Source organism: Alligator sinensis, unplaced genomic scaffold (genome assembly GCF_000455745.1).
Source record: "Alligator sinensis unplaced genomic scaffold, ASM45574v1 scaffold84_1, whole genome shotgun sequence".
NCBI lineage: Eukaryota > Metazoa > Chordata > Crocodylia > Alligatoridae > Alligator > Alligator sinensis.
The window spans coordinates 1,236,781-1,250,155 of NW_005842268.1; the positions used below are offsets into that span (position 1 = coordinate 1,236,781).

The 13,375-nt window shown below is 47.1% G+C and overlaps 1 protein-coding gene and 2 non-coding genes across 3 annotated transcripts; all 3 read left to right on the forward strand.

Annotated features, from left to right (window-relative positions):
• The first annotated feature begins 18 nt into the window (after positions 1–18).
• Positions 19–3,287, forward strand: RPL21 (ribosomal protein L21). Its single transcript, XM_006027794.3, has 5 exons — positions 19–175; positions 1,105–1,166; positions 1,720–1,832; positions 2,485–2,635; positions 3,153–3,287. Exons 1-5 carry the CDS (start codon positions 109–111, stop codon positions 3,240–3,242), a joined length of 483 nt encoding a protein of 160 aa, XP_006027856.1. The 5' UTR covers positions 19–108; the 3' UTR covers positions 3,243–3,287.
• Positions 1,373–1,449, forward strand: LOC112550961. Its single transcript, XR_003095049.1, has one exon. It is a non-coding gene; the product is annotated as a small nucleolar RNA SNORD102 (small nucleolar RNA).
• LOC112550962 lies at positions 1,892–2,021 on the forward strand. Its single transcript, XR_003095050.1, has one exon. It is a non-coding gene; the product is annotated as a small nucleolar RNA SNORA27 (small nucleolar RNA).
• Positions 3,288–13,375: the final 10,088 nt, after the last annotated feature.

Consider the following 13,375-nt stretch of genomic DNA (forward strand, 5'->3'; position numbering starts at 1 on the left):
TCGGGCCCGGGTCTGACGGAACGCGGCCGCGGGCTCTTCCCCGGGGAAGCAGGAGCGCCCGGCCCCGCTCACGCTGCCACACTCTCGTCCCCGCAGTGACTCGCCAGGATGACGAACACCAAGGGCAAGAGGCGCGGGACCCGCTACATGTTCTCCAGGCCCTTCCGCAAGCATGGTGAGTGGCGCCGGACGGGGCCTCCTCCAGCCGGCGGCTCCCGCAGGCCTGGACATCCGGCGGCAGCGCTGATTGCTACCGCCTGCTGCCAGATGTGAGGGGAGCCTAGCAGGGCGGCCAGGGGTCTGGCCTCCTGCCCCTCAGCCGGCTCCTGGGGCCAAGTTATGCACCACGTTGTGGCCCTGTACCAGCCACTTCCATCGAGAGTTAGGCTAAAACCTAATTAGACAAGCACTTGGCTGGGGTCGTCGGGTGCCAGGGCTCTTTCCTGCCCAGGGCAGGGGGTTAGACTGCGTGATCTGTTGAGGTCCCTTCTGACCCTAAAAAAAAAAACAAAAAACCATCCTGTTTGTGCAGAGACCTAACAAAACTAAAATTTGTATTTGTTGGTGTGTGCACTGTCTTCATAGGGGCCAAGATTTTATTTATATCTATCTATCTATCTCATCTGTGTAGTTGGGAGACATTGGTCTAGCGTTTGGGCACAAACTGAAGAAGGGCAGGGTCGATGTGAAAGTGTGTCTAGCAGATAATAGCTTGTTGTGTCTCAACAGTGTGAAAATGTAAGCAAAATAAATTTTAAACTTGAGCTGATTTTTAGTGCAAAAATGGAAGGACATGCTAGCACCACTGGTGTGTTAGATTAGTGGAGCTCAGACTGTTTTTGTTAATAGGCAGCAGGTATTTTTTTTATTTTCTCATGAGCAACCAAATTTTAATGCAGTGTGGCTTTTCTACCTTAATGGTCAGTTTATGCTGTAACTTGTCAGTTGGCCATTATTGCTTAAATTGCTGGTTTTCATGTGAAAATATGATTTGGTTCTTACAGCCAGGTGAAAATGTATTAGTGGTGTTTAGTATTTACTGAACACTCGCTTCTAGTAACTGTGGTTCTCTTGTAAGACCATTTGCTGTGTTTCATTCCATAGGAGTTGTCCCTCTGGCCACTTACATGCGAATCTACAAGAAGGGTGATATTGTGGACATTAAGGTATGTTTTGCACTGTAGCGTAATTAAAAATGAAATAAAATTCTCTGTGCAGATTCAGTTCATCCATCCATCTCTCGGCTTGCCTTTCTCTTTTACAAAGTCTGGTCTTCTGACAAAAAGCAAACCAGAGAAAGACCAAATCATTCTAAATTGAGCGTGGTAGCAAATTGCCCTGTTCCCGATCTGTTATTTTCTTGACATTCTGGGGCTTGAGGATGACTGTCTCCTATGATTGCTCTAGTTAGAGCAAAATGAGCAAATCATTTCACCGGCACTGAAAGCAAACCAGTATTGTCATAGAAATTTTTTTAGTTTTAAAATGTGGGTAATGCGTTTCCCAGGACACCAATAAAATAAAGATAACTTGATAAACCACTCTATTAGTTCATTCCGTGTTTCTCCATTAATAAATCTTTTTGGAGAAAAATCTGCCATACTTAAAATTATTTGGTTTTTACAGATTTCTACTCCATACTCAGTTTTAACCTGTAGAATACAATAGTTTTTACTCTGTTTTAGGATTCTTATTCTGGCAGTCCTTTTCTTCCAACAGGGCATGGGTACTGTTCAGCAAGGCATGCCTCACAAATGCTACCATGGCAAGACTGGACGGGTCTATAATATTACACAGCATGCTGTAGGCATTATTGTAAACAAGCAGGTTAAGTAAGTATCTCAGTCATTATTCACATGAAACTTGATTTTGTTAATTGATCAGTAGTGACTTCCCCTCTTTCACTTTGCCAGTCAGACATCTTGTCTTCATTGGTCATTCAAGGGGGGTAAAACAAATGTCCTTTTAAAACCCAGGTAAACAAGTATTGTTTAACTTGGATCCTGTCAGAGGAAACAGCTTTGACTCTTCTGAGCAACGTGTCAATCAGAATTATGTAAAATGAGGCTTCAACGACTTAGTGTATTTTTACTGAATTAATTTGAAAAATAACGTTTTAAATTTACTCAGTGGGGCGTAAGGCTGTGTAGTCAGTAGGATATGTAGTTTGTTCCTCAAATAGTGGTTTTCAGTAATGATGGACAAGTATCCCCGTTCACTTGCGAGGTAGAAAATCCCTTGTCTTGGGAGTCTTATTCCTTAAACATCAGAACAGGTAGCCATGTGCTAATATGCTTTGCTATACTTGCATTTAATTCACTACCTTTATATAGTTCAGTGTGTCTTAGGAAATGGCTGTTTTAAGGAAAATTTGTGTATAGTACTGCTTTCTGGAATTGTTTATTTTAGTGTAAAAGCTGCATCATGCAACTTGTATTAATGTTTTTGGAAGTACAGTCAATTCAAAAAAACTTATTCTTTCAGGGGCAAGATTCTTGCCAAGAAAATTAATGTGCGCATTGAGCATATTAAACATTCCAAAAGCAGAGACAGCTTCCTGCAGCGTGTGAAGGAAAATGAAAGGAAGAAGAAGGAAGCAAAGGAAAAGGGCACTTGGGTTGAACTAAAACGCCAGGTACCATGTTTATTGTCATCTGAATTAGTAGTACCCCTGTTATGCTTGCAGTCTAGAAACTACTTCTATAATGGGAGGGAGAGGTGATTGTCTGATTCCTTGAGGCAGTATTAAAAGATGGGTACAAATCAACTAATGGTCTCTTATGCTAACTGGAAGAAACTTTAAATATACTTTCAGTGTCTGAGGGTATATAGTGGGAGACCTTTGCAGGAAAGAAGTGTATAGCTGTGTTGCTTTCAGAGCTCCGAGGAAAATTTAATAGCACTATTTTATATGTGAATTGGGTATCTACAGAAAAAAATCAGTTTTAGGATCAGAGACCATTGTTGTTGGAGTGAAAGGCAACTGGACATAATTTTGCTAGTACCGAGATTTGGAAATGGTTTTTGATTTTAATAGTTTCTTTTTTCATGAGGTCTTAAATGGCAGTGCAGCTGTGATGGAATGGGAACTGGTTTCCATGGGAACTAGTTTCTCCAGTGTTACCACATTAATATACTTTTTTTTATTACAGCCTGCCCCACCCAGAGAAGCACACTTTGTGAGAACCAACGGTAAAGAGCCAGAGCTGCTGGAACCAATTCCCTATGAATTCATGGCATAATTTACCTTGGATAAAATAAAGAAGTGTCTTTTGGACAAAATTCAATGTGGTGACTGACTTCTTCTGATGTTGTGTTTAGAGAATACTACTTTTCATTTATTAAAGTTATATTTATTGTGATTATGTGCAGAGTTGTGGATGACTTAATAGGGCAATTGTAGCTCACTTGATTGTGCTGGGTTCCATATGTAGACCTTACACATCAGATGTAAAGCTTTGCTAATGCTCAGTGATGATCATCCTCCTTTGATTGCCGTGTGAGGCAATGTGAGAGAGAATGCATGCATTTCACCGGCGAACTGAGAGCATACAGCAAGCTGGATTTCTGCCACGTTGGGATCTTTTGGTGAGAAGGAAGAACTTGGCTTAGAATCACGTAAATAACTTATTAGCTTTAAAGTAACTTGAATCTTACTCGAGCAGTTTCTTCAGTGTTTCTTTATGGTAGTTCTTAAATGAGACTAAAGTATACAGGTACTCCTCGCTTAACGACCTACCTGTTTAACGACCGCTGCTGGTCAGTTGCATGCATTAGTAGGAAGTAACAGCATGCATTAGTAGGAAGTGCTTCATTTTTTTTAAGTGCGTGGAATTTTCTCATTTAATGGAGATCATTATAAAAGTTCATAGCTAGTTATGAGTTGAATTCAGATAGCTGAATTAAAATTATGAGCCAGGGAAAAGATGGGTTTTTGCCTCTACTAAGCAAAACATGTGCAAACTCATAATGGCCAGGAGTGTATACAGAGGGACCTGCCTAGGCAGAAAGAATGCTGCTCTGTGGCTCCCAAGTTAGTGCAGGGTAGTAGGAGTAGTTCACCTAAAGGAGAATATAAATAATATAAATTACTTGTTTTCTGAGATTTGCACTGACTCATATCCCTTCACTCAGGCTTGACCGTTCTCCAATATCCTAGTTTTTTTAATAAACCCAAAAACAAAACTTGTGCTATTCAGAATGAAGGAAAGGGCACAGACAGGACTTAATGGATGTTTCTGTTCAGTGTAGAGATTTAAGACCGTGAATTAGGCACTTAAATAACTTTAAGGAAGTGGTGGCTCTTAGTGCTTAACCTTACAAGCACCCAACCTCTATTCACCTTTGTGCCGGAGTGCAAACAGCCTTGCTTGTGTGGCTGTAGCTTGCAGGGTTAAGTCCTGAGTAATAGGTTCAAATAATACAACATGATAGAAGTGTTAAATTCATGCCATTATTAACTAACCATACTTGGCCCCACTGTCCATTTGTTCACAATGGTTTACGCCATTATAGAGATGCTTTGGCATAAAAAGATGGAAACGGGCTGCATGCTTTCTGCAGTACTGCCATATGTCATTCTTCAGAGGGTGGACCACTACAGTTCACAATTCTTTGCTGCACTTTAGCAGTCCTGAAAGACATTTAGGCTAGGGGCAGACGTTCAAAAAAGCCTGAGTCTGAACTGATTCCATCTTTGCAGGTTAGTCTAACCTGCATAGATTGCACCAATTTGCAAGTGAATAGGCATTTACTTTTGATTCCTGAAATGCAGACACATACCTGCAGTGGCTCAGGCTAGAAGCCAGGAGGTGCTAGAGTGAGCCCTTCCTTTCTTTCTGCAGCAGCCGCAAGGCTGGAGGGAAGCTGACCTCACCTGACTGCCCTGCCCCCACTGCTAAGTATGACTGGGGAGAAGTTTAAACCCCCACTCTGGCCTGCAGGGACCCCAGCCAAGGTGTGCCTGGAGGGGGAGGTGGGAAGCAGCCCTTGCCAGGCTTGTCCTGGATGAGCATGGCCAGTCATCAGCTCTGGCAGTGCCTCAGCCAAAGAGGAGCCGGGAGGGGATTAAATTTCCCTCTCTCTCATGAACCTGGCTTTCCCCGCTGCCTGAAGCCAGCTGGCTCGGTCCCATGGCCCTGCCATCTGCCCAGGGCTGGGCCTGCAGGTGCTGCTGAGGGCAGGTGCAGAGGGGCCAGCCTGAGCTGGGCTGCAGGGGCTGGGCCCTTCCCAGCAAGCTGTGGCTCAGGCTGGGGGTGTGGGAGCTGTGTGCCTGAATTGCCACAACTGTCATAAAGCTGCCCAGTGGGGCTAGCCGGGACTGGGCCACAGGCTCAGGGCCCTTCCCAGCTGACTCTGGCTCTGTGACAGCCCAGCATGGGCAGCAGCCTGCCGGGCAGCGGTGTGGAGGCAACACCGCTTCAGATGGGCAAGCTGGCAGTCGGACTGGCTGCAGAGGATGTGTTAATCATGCCAATGGCTGCCTGGGCTGGCTTAGAGGTGCCAGTGGGCCCAGAGCCCGGCAGCTGCCCACTGCAGGGGCTTGTGCCCACAGCTACCACCACCACACCCCATGTCAGTCACTGCAGCACCCAATTGGCTCCTGACCGCCTTCCATCCACTTTGCCCACCTGGCACCATGAGCAACCCCTGTGGGTGGGTGGGTGGAAGGCACCTGAGAGCTGGAACTGGAGCTGCATGTGCTGGGCAGAAGCTCCCTCCCCACCTGCTGCCTGGAACAGCAGAGTACAGGCAGAAATGGGAGGAAGAAGAGCCACTGGAGGTGAAGGGAGCACAGCAGCACCTGGCTGGCTGCACCCGCACTGGGAACAGTGCCACCAAAGCTGTATGCTGGCTGGAGCCAGCAGGACTGTTCTGCTCTCCTCACCTCAAGCTGCAGCTCCTCCTGCCACACCATGCCACTCAGGGTGGGTGGAAGCTTCAGCTTCAGCTGGATCTGGCTTCAGCTCCCAGTTGCCTTCCACCTGCTTCTCCCACCTGGAGGGTCTGCTCATCGCACTGGGTAGGTGGAGCCAGATCTCCATGCTCTGGGCATGCGCTGAAGCTTCCACCCGCTGGAGCAAGGGCAGGGGAGGCAGAACTGCCCCGCTGGTCCGGTGTAGCTGCAGCGGGCTGGGTGCTGCACAGTGACAAACAGGGGACATGGTGGCAGCAGCTATTGGCACATGAGTTGCTGCAGTGAGTGACTGCCAGGCTCTGGGCCTACCAGCACCTCTGAGCTGGCCCAGGCAGCCACAGGCACAATTAACACATCCTATGCGGCCATTCTGGCTGTTGAGGTGTTCACCCATAGCTGCAGTGGTGTTGCCTCCACACCGCTGCCTGGCCAGCCACCACCCATACCACTGGGCTGTGCTGTTGCAGTCGCAGCTGGCTGAGAAGGGCCCTGCCCCCATGGACCAGCCTGGGTTGGCCCCCCCAGGCCTTCCCACCTGGCTGCAGCTCCATGACCGCTCAGTCCAGCCTGGGTACAGGAAGCCAGGAGCAATCTGGGCACACAGCTCCTACAACCCCAGCCTAAGCCACAGCCTGCTCAAAAGGGCCTGGCCCCTCTACGCCCGCCATCAGTAGTGTCCATGGGCCAGCCCGGCTCAGACCCCCCAGCCTCAGCTGCGGGGAAGGCTGGCAGATAGTGGGACTATGCCAGCTGGCTGGATCTGCCCACACCCAGGCCCCAACCCCTGCCTCTGCCACTAGCGGTGAGGGGCAGGGTTTACCCTGAAGGGCTGCTCTGCCCAGCCAGGCAGGCCCCGACTGTGATCCCTGGTGGGAGAGGGGAATAAACCCCCTCCCTACCCCTTAGCTTTAGGGGGCCATGCTGGCCAGCGTCTGGACCCACCCTTGCCCCTGCTCCAGCTAAAGAGTGAGGAGCGGGGGCCAGCCCTGCTGTCTGAAGCAGACAGCACAGCACAGGGGTGAAAACGTGAGAAAAAGGCCTATATTTCTTGACTTCTGAAGAATTGCTCTAAGAATGGACTCGGAAAATAGGACAATGTGTTGTCTATTAGGAGTAAGGGTAAAAGATATGGGCCTGAGGCTAAAAAGGAACCTGATGTAAGTAAGTTAGAGTTCATTGATCTTTCCCGTTGGGAGTAGTGACCCTGCAAGATTCCCACTAGAACAAATCACAAGCAACTACAACAAATGGGGATGATGCTCCAGGAGGTAGTGGCTAAGGTGAGATTTATTGAGATTCTGGCCCCTAGAGAAGGAAGGATGGAAGCATGATAATATAATGAAGATCAACAAATGCCTCAAGACTAGTGCTATGAAGAAGCTGTTAGGATATTCAACCATTGGTATCAATGTAATAAAAATTCTTCAGGAAGAGACTCTACCTGTATACATGGGGAATAGCCTTCTGCAATCAAGGCTGCTATGACATAGAAGATCTCTCAACAAAGAAGTGAGGGGATAAAATTGGATTAAACTGATCTTACCTCCACTCTTTTTTAGTTCATACAGAAAGGAACATATACATGAGGATAGGGCAAAATATTAAACAATGGTTAAACAAGTAGAATGATGGACAGCAAAGAAAAACAAAGTAGGCGATAAAGTTAGTGAAAGGGCTGAACTTAAGCTGGATAGACAATGGTCTGGTCAGTAAAAACTGACTAGTATTCCACAAATCCCAGGACCCTAGACCACAACATGGAGAAACCTGAGCTACAGGTGCAGGACATGAAACCAGGTATTAGACAACAGAATCATGATGGAATGATCAGGAACACAGGTATTGAAGGACATGCAGTACTCAGGAAATAGAACTAAATATGATGAGATAACATTTTATGTTAATGTGCGGGCTGCCTCCTGATCCCGTCCATGTCGCCATGTGCGAGCCGGGAGCGATATGCGGACCCGTCTTTGCGCACGCGGGCTGTGGCCCCGCCCGGGCACGCGGGGTCAGAAGGGACCATGGGGCAGTAAGGAACGCACGGGCTAGAATTAGTCACAGAGGCGTAGTGGTTGATTCAAAGATTATTTACTTACACCCAAGATGGTCGCGGTGTAGGCTGGACAGTTTCCCAGGTACAGCTCCGCTTAAATCCTCGTTGGAGGACTACAACAAACTCGGTTCTTGGGCCCTGGAGTTGTTAAGGCTCCGCGGGTTCGGCAATTCTTTCCCACGGAGTTGTCGAAGCTCCGTGGGCTCTATTCGGTTCTCAGGCCCCGGAGTTGTTAAGGCTCCGTGGGTTCGAAAATTGAGTATATAGGATAGGGATACGTCTAGGATTGCGCTCGGCGACGGGGAGAGGCCAGAGGCTGTTTAAACCTCTGTTGCCTTCTTAAGAAATGCGTTGGGTTCGTAAGGATCCACAGCGCTTAGAGATCTTCGCGCTCTCCCTCTCGGACTCCAATTGCTTTCTCTCCAAATTGGACGGAAACCACCCAAGTTCTTTATACGGCTAGCAAGCCAATCACTAGCCACCACGTGTGGATAATTTAAGATACGCCAATAATGTGGCACGAATCTAAATACAAATGGCGGGAACTCCTTTGCACCGTGCATCACTATGATGCAAAAGAAATGCACCATGCAAAGAAGGCTACAAACGGCGGGAAATACTCTTTTGCACACGGGTTCTTCTATTGCAGCAGAAAACTCCACCGTGCAAAGAAGCTGTAATTTGGCGGGAACATAATTTAGCAGTGCCGAAGCACACACAAAACAAAAATCACGACTTTGGGTTTTGACAGTTAATAATGTGATAAGCTGAAGATACAAGGAGAGGTTAGATAAAAATCAGTTTGGGTCAAAATCATTTTGAGGAAGAATGATAAAAAAATAAGTTTTCTAGTGGGTAGTGATGGGAGTCTGCTGTAGGCCCTCACCAGTTGCATAACTAAAGGGAGAGCGACTGGGGAAGTAGCCCCAGGTGTCACCTTTGAGAGTACTTGGCACAAAAAGAGTCACCGACATTATGCTGCTGGCTGCCATTGGCACTGCCACAGGTGTGAAGCTACCCTGCTATGCATGGCCCTGAGGGTCAAATTTGAATATGGGCAGAGATCTCTCTAATGGTATTAGAGAGACGTATATCAGAGGGAATTGTATCAGTCTAGGAGACGTTAACTTTCCAGATACAGATGGGAGAACAAAGTCTATAAATAGTGGTAAGGCAACTTATTCTTGGATGCAATAGCCAACAGATTTCTTTACCAAACAATCACTAAACTAGTATAAGGTAAGGTTATTTTAGACTTCGTTGTGGTAAGTAAAGAGACAATTATAGAAGACTGGGTTATAAAAAAAAAAAATTTGGAACAAGTGATGGTCTTGGGTTGATTCCACTTAAATTATTTGGCAGGGCTAACAAAAGTAGGTCTGTAAGATTCTAGATTTCAAAAGAGCAAATGATGCTTGCCAATAGTTAAGCTAATTTAGACCTTATGAAGGACATCAAGGCAAATCACAAAAAATGCTTTGGCCATATAAATAAAGAAAACAAAAAGAAGTTTTTCAACCATTTCTCTTAAATTTTGTTTTCTTGACCTTTAATCAGTGGCTATAACTAGGGATGTGCGAGAGAGGCACCTGCCCCAGGTACCAAGTTAGGAGGGCTGCTGCGATTACCCACAACCCCACAGAGTCCACACCTTGGCAGCATAGCCATGCTGGGGACTCCAGAACACACCTGGGGACCCAAAGTACATGGTGGTGGCAGCAGCAGCTCAGCCTGCAACTGTTTAAGACTTCCAAGAGAAGATAAGACTGCCATTGTTGTGTGCTCTCCCACCACTCTCAGAACTGTGTACCCTCCCTGGCATGGCCATGCAGCTGAGAGCCACGTGGTGCAGAGTGGGTTTTCCCCAAGCACCAGCTCCTCTCATTACACCACTGCCTTTAACCATTCTTGTTGCTTTCTGCTGGACTCTCCATTGTGTCCAAATCTCTCTTGAAGAACACTACTTAATGCAGTACTGTAGGTGAGGCCTCTTCACTGGTACTTGATACCACCTCTCAAGACATTGAGCCATTGATGACTACTCTTTGAGCATGATGATCTAATGAGTTTTCTGCTCACTTTATAGTACTTCTATCTAGACTGTATTTTCTTAGCTTATCAGTGGTGGGAGATGGTGTTGAAATCCTTGCTAAAATCAAGGTATATCATATTCACTGCTCTCCCACCATCCACAAAGTTTATCATGTAGAAGGGAATCAGATTGGTCAAGCATGATTTATTCTCGACAAATCCATGTTGGCTGTTCCCAATCACCTTGTTATCCTCTAGGTGCTTAAAATTAGATTCCTTGATGCTATGCTCCATAATTTTATTGGGTATCAGTAATATATATTTATAAGAAGAGGACTGTTTTTCTAGACAAAGTAAAGCTTTTGATATTGTGCCACAGGGGCAATTATTCCTTAAGGAGACAGGGGATAGTGTAAGGATTTTAAGGTAAGTAAAAAACACCTTTAAAAGGAGGCAGCAACAGGTAAACAAAAAGGCTCAGGCTTAAGGGAGTCTACTTGAGTTCCTCAAGCAACAGTTTTACATGCAGTGAAGGGGTAAGAAGATGGCCAGGGGAACAAAAGGCCTATATGAAAGGAGACTGAGGACTAGACTACATGGTAAATAAACACCCTCCTTTGCTGGGGTGCCATCACGTAGACTGAGGTTGTTAGCTGTGTTAATCTGAAGCCATGCAGAGGACAGGGTACAGGTGCACCTTATAGAGAACAAAATCAGAGATGCATAAGCTTTTGTAAGCAAGAGCTCACTTCATCAGATGCTATGATGATCATCTCTACCCTACCTTCTTCAAGTAGACCTCTTCAAATTGTTCTCTGCAGGTACACTGGAAACAGTGTAGTTATTCCCATATAGTGCCACAGGTGGGTTAATTAGTAGTGTGGCTGGGTTTACTAGTGCTGCCACTGAGTAGTGTTAATTAGCAGACCTAAATTACTACATTGCTTCTGGTTTAAGGGCCAGCCCACCTGAAGCAGTGTGGCATGTTTGAGGGCACTGCCCTCAAGCATGTTTACCAAACTACCGCTAGTTTGTTATGGCCTAAAAGAGCTTAACTTTAGTGTAGCAAAACAAAATCTGAAAGGGATATCACTGTTATCTTCAAATATATCTGAGAGGAAAACACTCAAGAGAGAGAAGAGCTACGTAAACTAAAGAACTATATTTGAGAACATGAAGCATGAGAACAAGTGGTTACAAACTGGCCTTAGTAAGTCCTGGCCTTAATAAGTTTAGGCTGGAAATTAGAAGAAGGTGTCTAAACCATAATCAGCGAGGTTCTGGATCAGCCTTCCAAAAGAAGCAGTGAAGACAAAAAATCTAACTACTGTTAAGGTGGAGCTTAATACATTTATGAACAGGATTATATATTCCAGCTGGCTGCAAGCTCAGCGGACCAGGCTCTGACCCAGGACTCTTGTGACAGCTTCTCCTTCTCATCTATCTTCCTTTTGTGACAGGAAAAACTTAGGTGCTGTCAAACCTTGAGGTGACTAGTACAAACTCATGTACCAAGAGAAATTAGATGTCTGTAGAGTAACAGTGGGTGAGTCTACACATGTAAATGCTGAGGGGTGGATTTACTCTCAAGTAAATTAGAGTCACCCACCCTGGGCAGGCGTCTACACGTGCTGGGATTTGGAAGCAGATTTGCTGTTCCTGGCAGCAGTCTGCTCCCGACCCCTCTGGCCATGCACTGGCCCCCTGCAACAGCCAGGGGGCCAGTGCAGGGTGGCCCCCTGGCACCCTGCACTGGCCAAGGGGCCACCCTGCACCAAAGGCTGGCAGAGAGCACCGGGCCAGGACACAGCTGTTTCCTCTGGGGGGCCGGGACAATGTCTCCCTGGCCCTGCAGCAGGGAGCTCCTGGCCCCGGCTACCAACTTAGGGACAGGAGACTTGGAAAAAGCTGCAGGGGAGGGGCAGGTCCCTGCCCCATTTGCCTGGTGGGGCAGCAAGCCTCCCACCAGCAGATCAGGGTAGGGTGCTGGGACCTGCCTCTGCCCTGCAGCTCTTTCCAAGCCCTGTACCTCGATTACCCAGTTGGGGCATGGGCTGGGACCTGCCCCTAACTGGGACAATTTCCAGCCCTGATTCCCAGCCTGTTCCCTTCCCAGCTCCATGATCACAGAGTTGGGCAGGGAATAGGTTCCCAGCCCCAACTCCACAATCACAACTGCGGAGCTGCAGCTGGGAACAATCTCCCCAGCCCCTGCTCTGGAATCAGGGAGCCAGGGTCTGGGAGCTCCCTGCTGACAGGGCACAGGGACATTGTCCCCACCTGGGCTTCAGTGCCCTGGCTGCATGCAGCTCCCATGGGCAGGGAGAAATTTCCCATCCCCTGCTGCCCAGCTGACTGGGAGCAGATTTGCTCCCGGTCTGCTGTCTATATGTGCAGTAAGGTGCAGTAAGTAATTACAAGTAAATTTGAGACTTGTAATTTACAGGTAGCAAATTTACTCATGATTAGAACAAATTACTGTCCAGTACGCATCTGCATGCATAGACAGTGATGCTTACTGTGCAGTAATTTGCTCTAATCTCAAGTAAAGTCTCATGTATACAAGCCCAGTGGTTTTGTGAATGCCAGAAGTGCTTAGTTGTCAGGTTTTGGTGCTTAAAAAAGCAGTAAGGTCTTTAATCTCTCTTGTAAATTTGTCCCTTACAGTTTACTCATGGTATATCCTATTTAAACTCTGAGCACGTAAACATTGCGAGGAAAAAGAGGGAAAGGGGCCAGGAGGCTTCCTTGGCTGACCAGAGAAATCCAGGGCAGCCTACAGGCCAAAAGGGGAGCACATAAAAGGTGGAAACAGGGAGAGATCACCAAAGAGGAGTATACCTCCTCTGCTCGCGCTTGTAGGGAGGCAGTTAGACGGGCCAAAGCTACCATGGAGCTGAGGATGGCAACCCAAGTAAAGGATAACAAGAAATTGGTTTTTAGATATATAGGGAGTAAAAGGAAGGCCCAGGGAGGAATAGGACCCCTACTAAATGGGCAGAAGCAATTGGTGATGGACAGGGGGGACAAGGCTGAACTCCTCAACGAGTTCTTTGCCTCAGTGTTCCTAAGCGAGGGGCAAGACAAGTTTCTCACTGGGGTTGTAGAGAGGCAGCAGCAAGGCGCCAGACTACCATGCGTAGACCCTGAGATGGTGCAGAGTCACTTGGAGGAACTGGATGCCTTTAAGTCTGCGGGCCCAGATGAGCTCCATCCGAGGGTACTGAAGGCATTGGCCGACGTCATTGCCCAGCCACTGGTGGGAATATTTGAATGCTCGTGGCACACGGGCCAAGTCCCGGAGGACTGGAAAAGGGCCAATGTGGTCCCCATTTTCAAGAAGGGGAGGAAGGAGGACCCAGGCAACTATA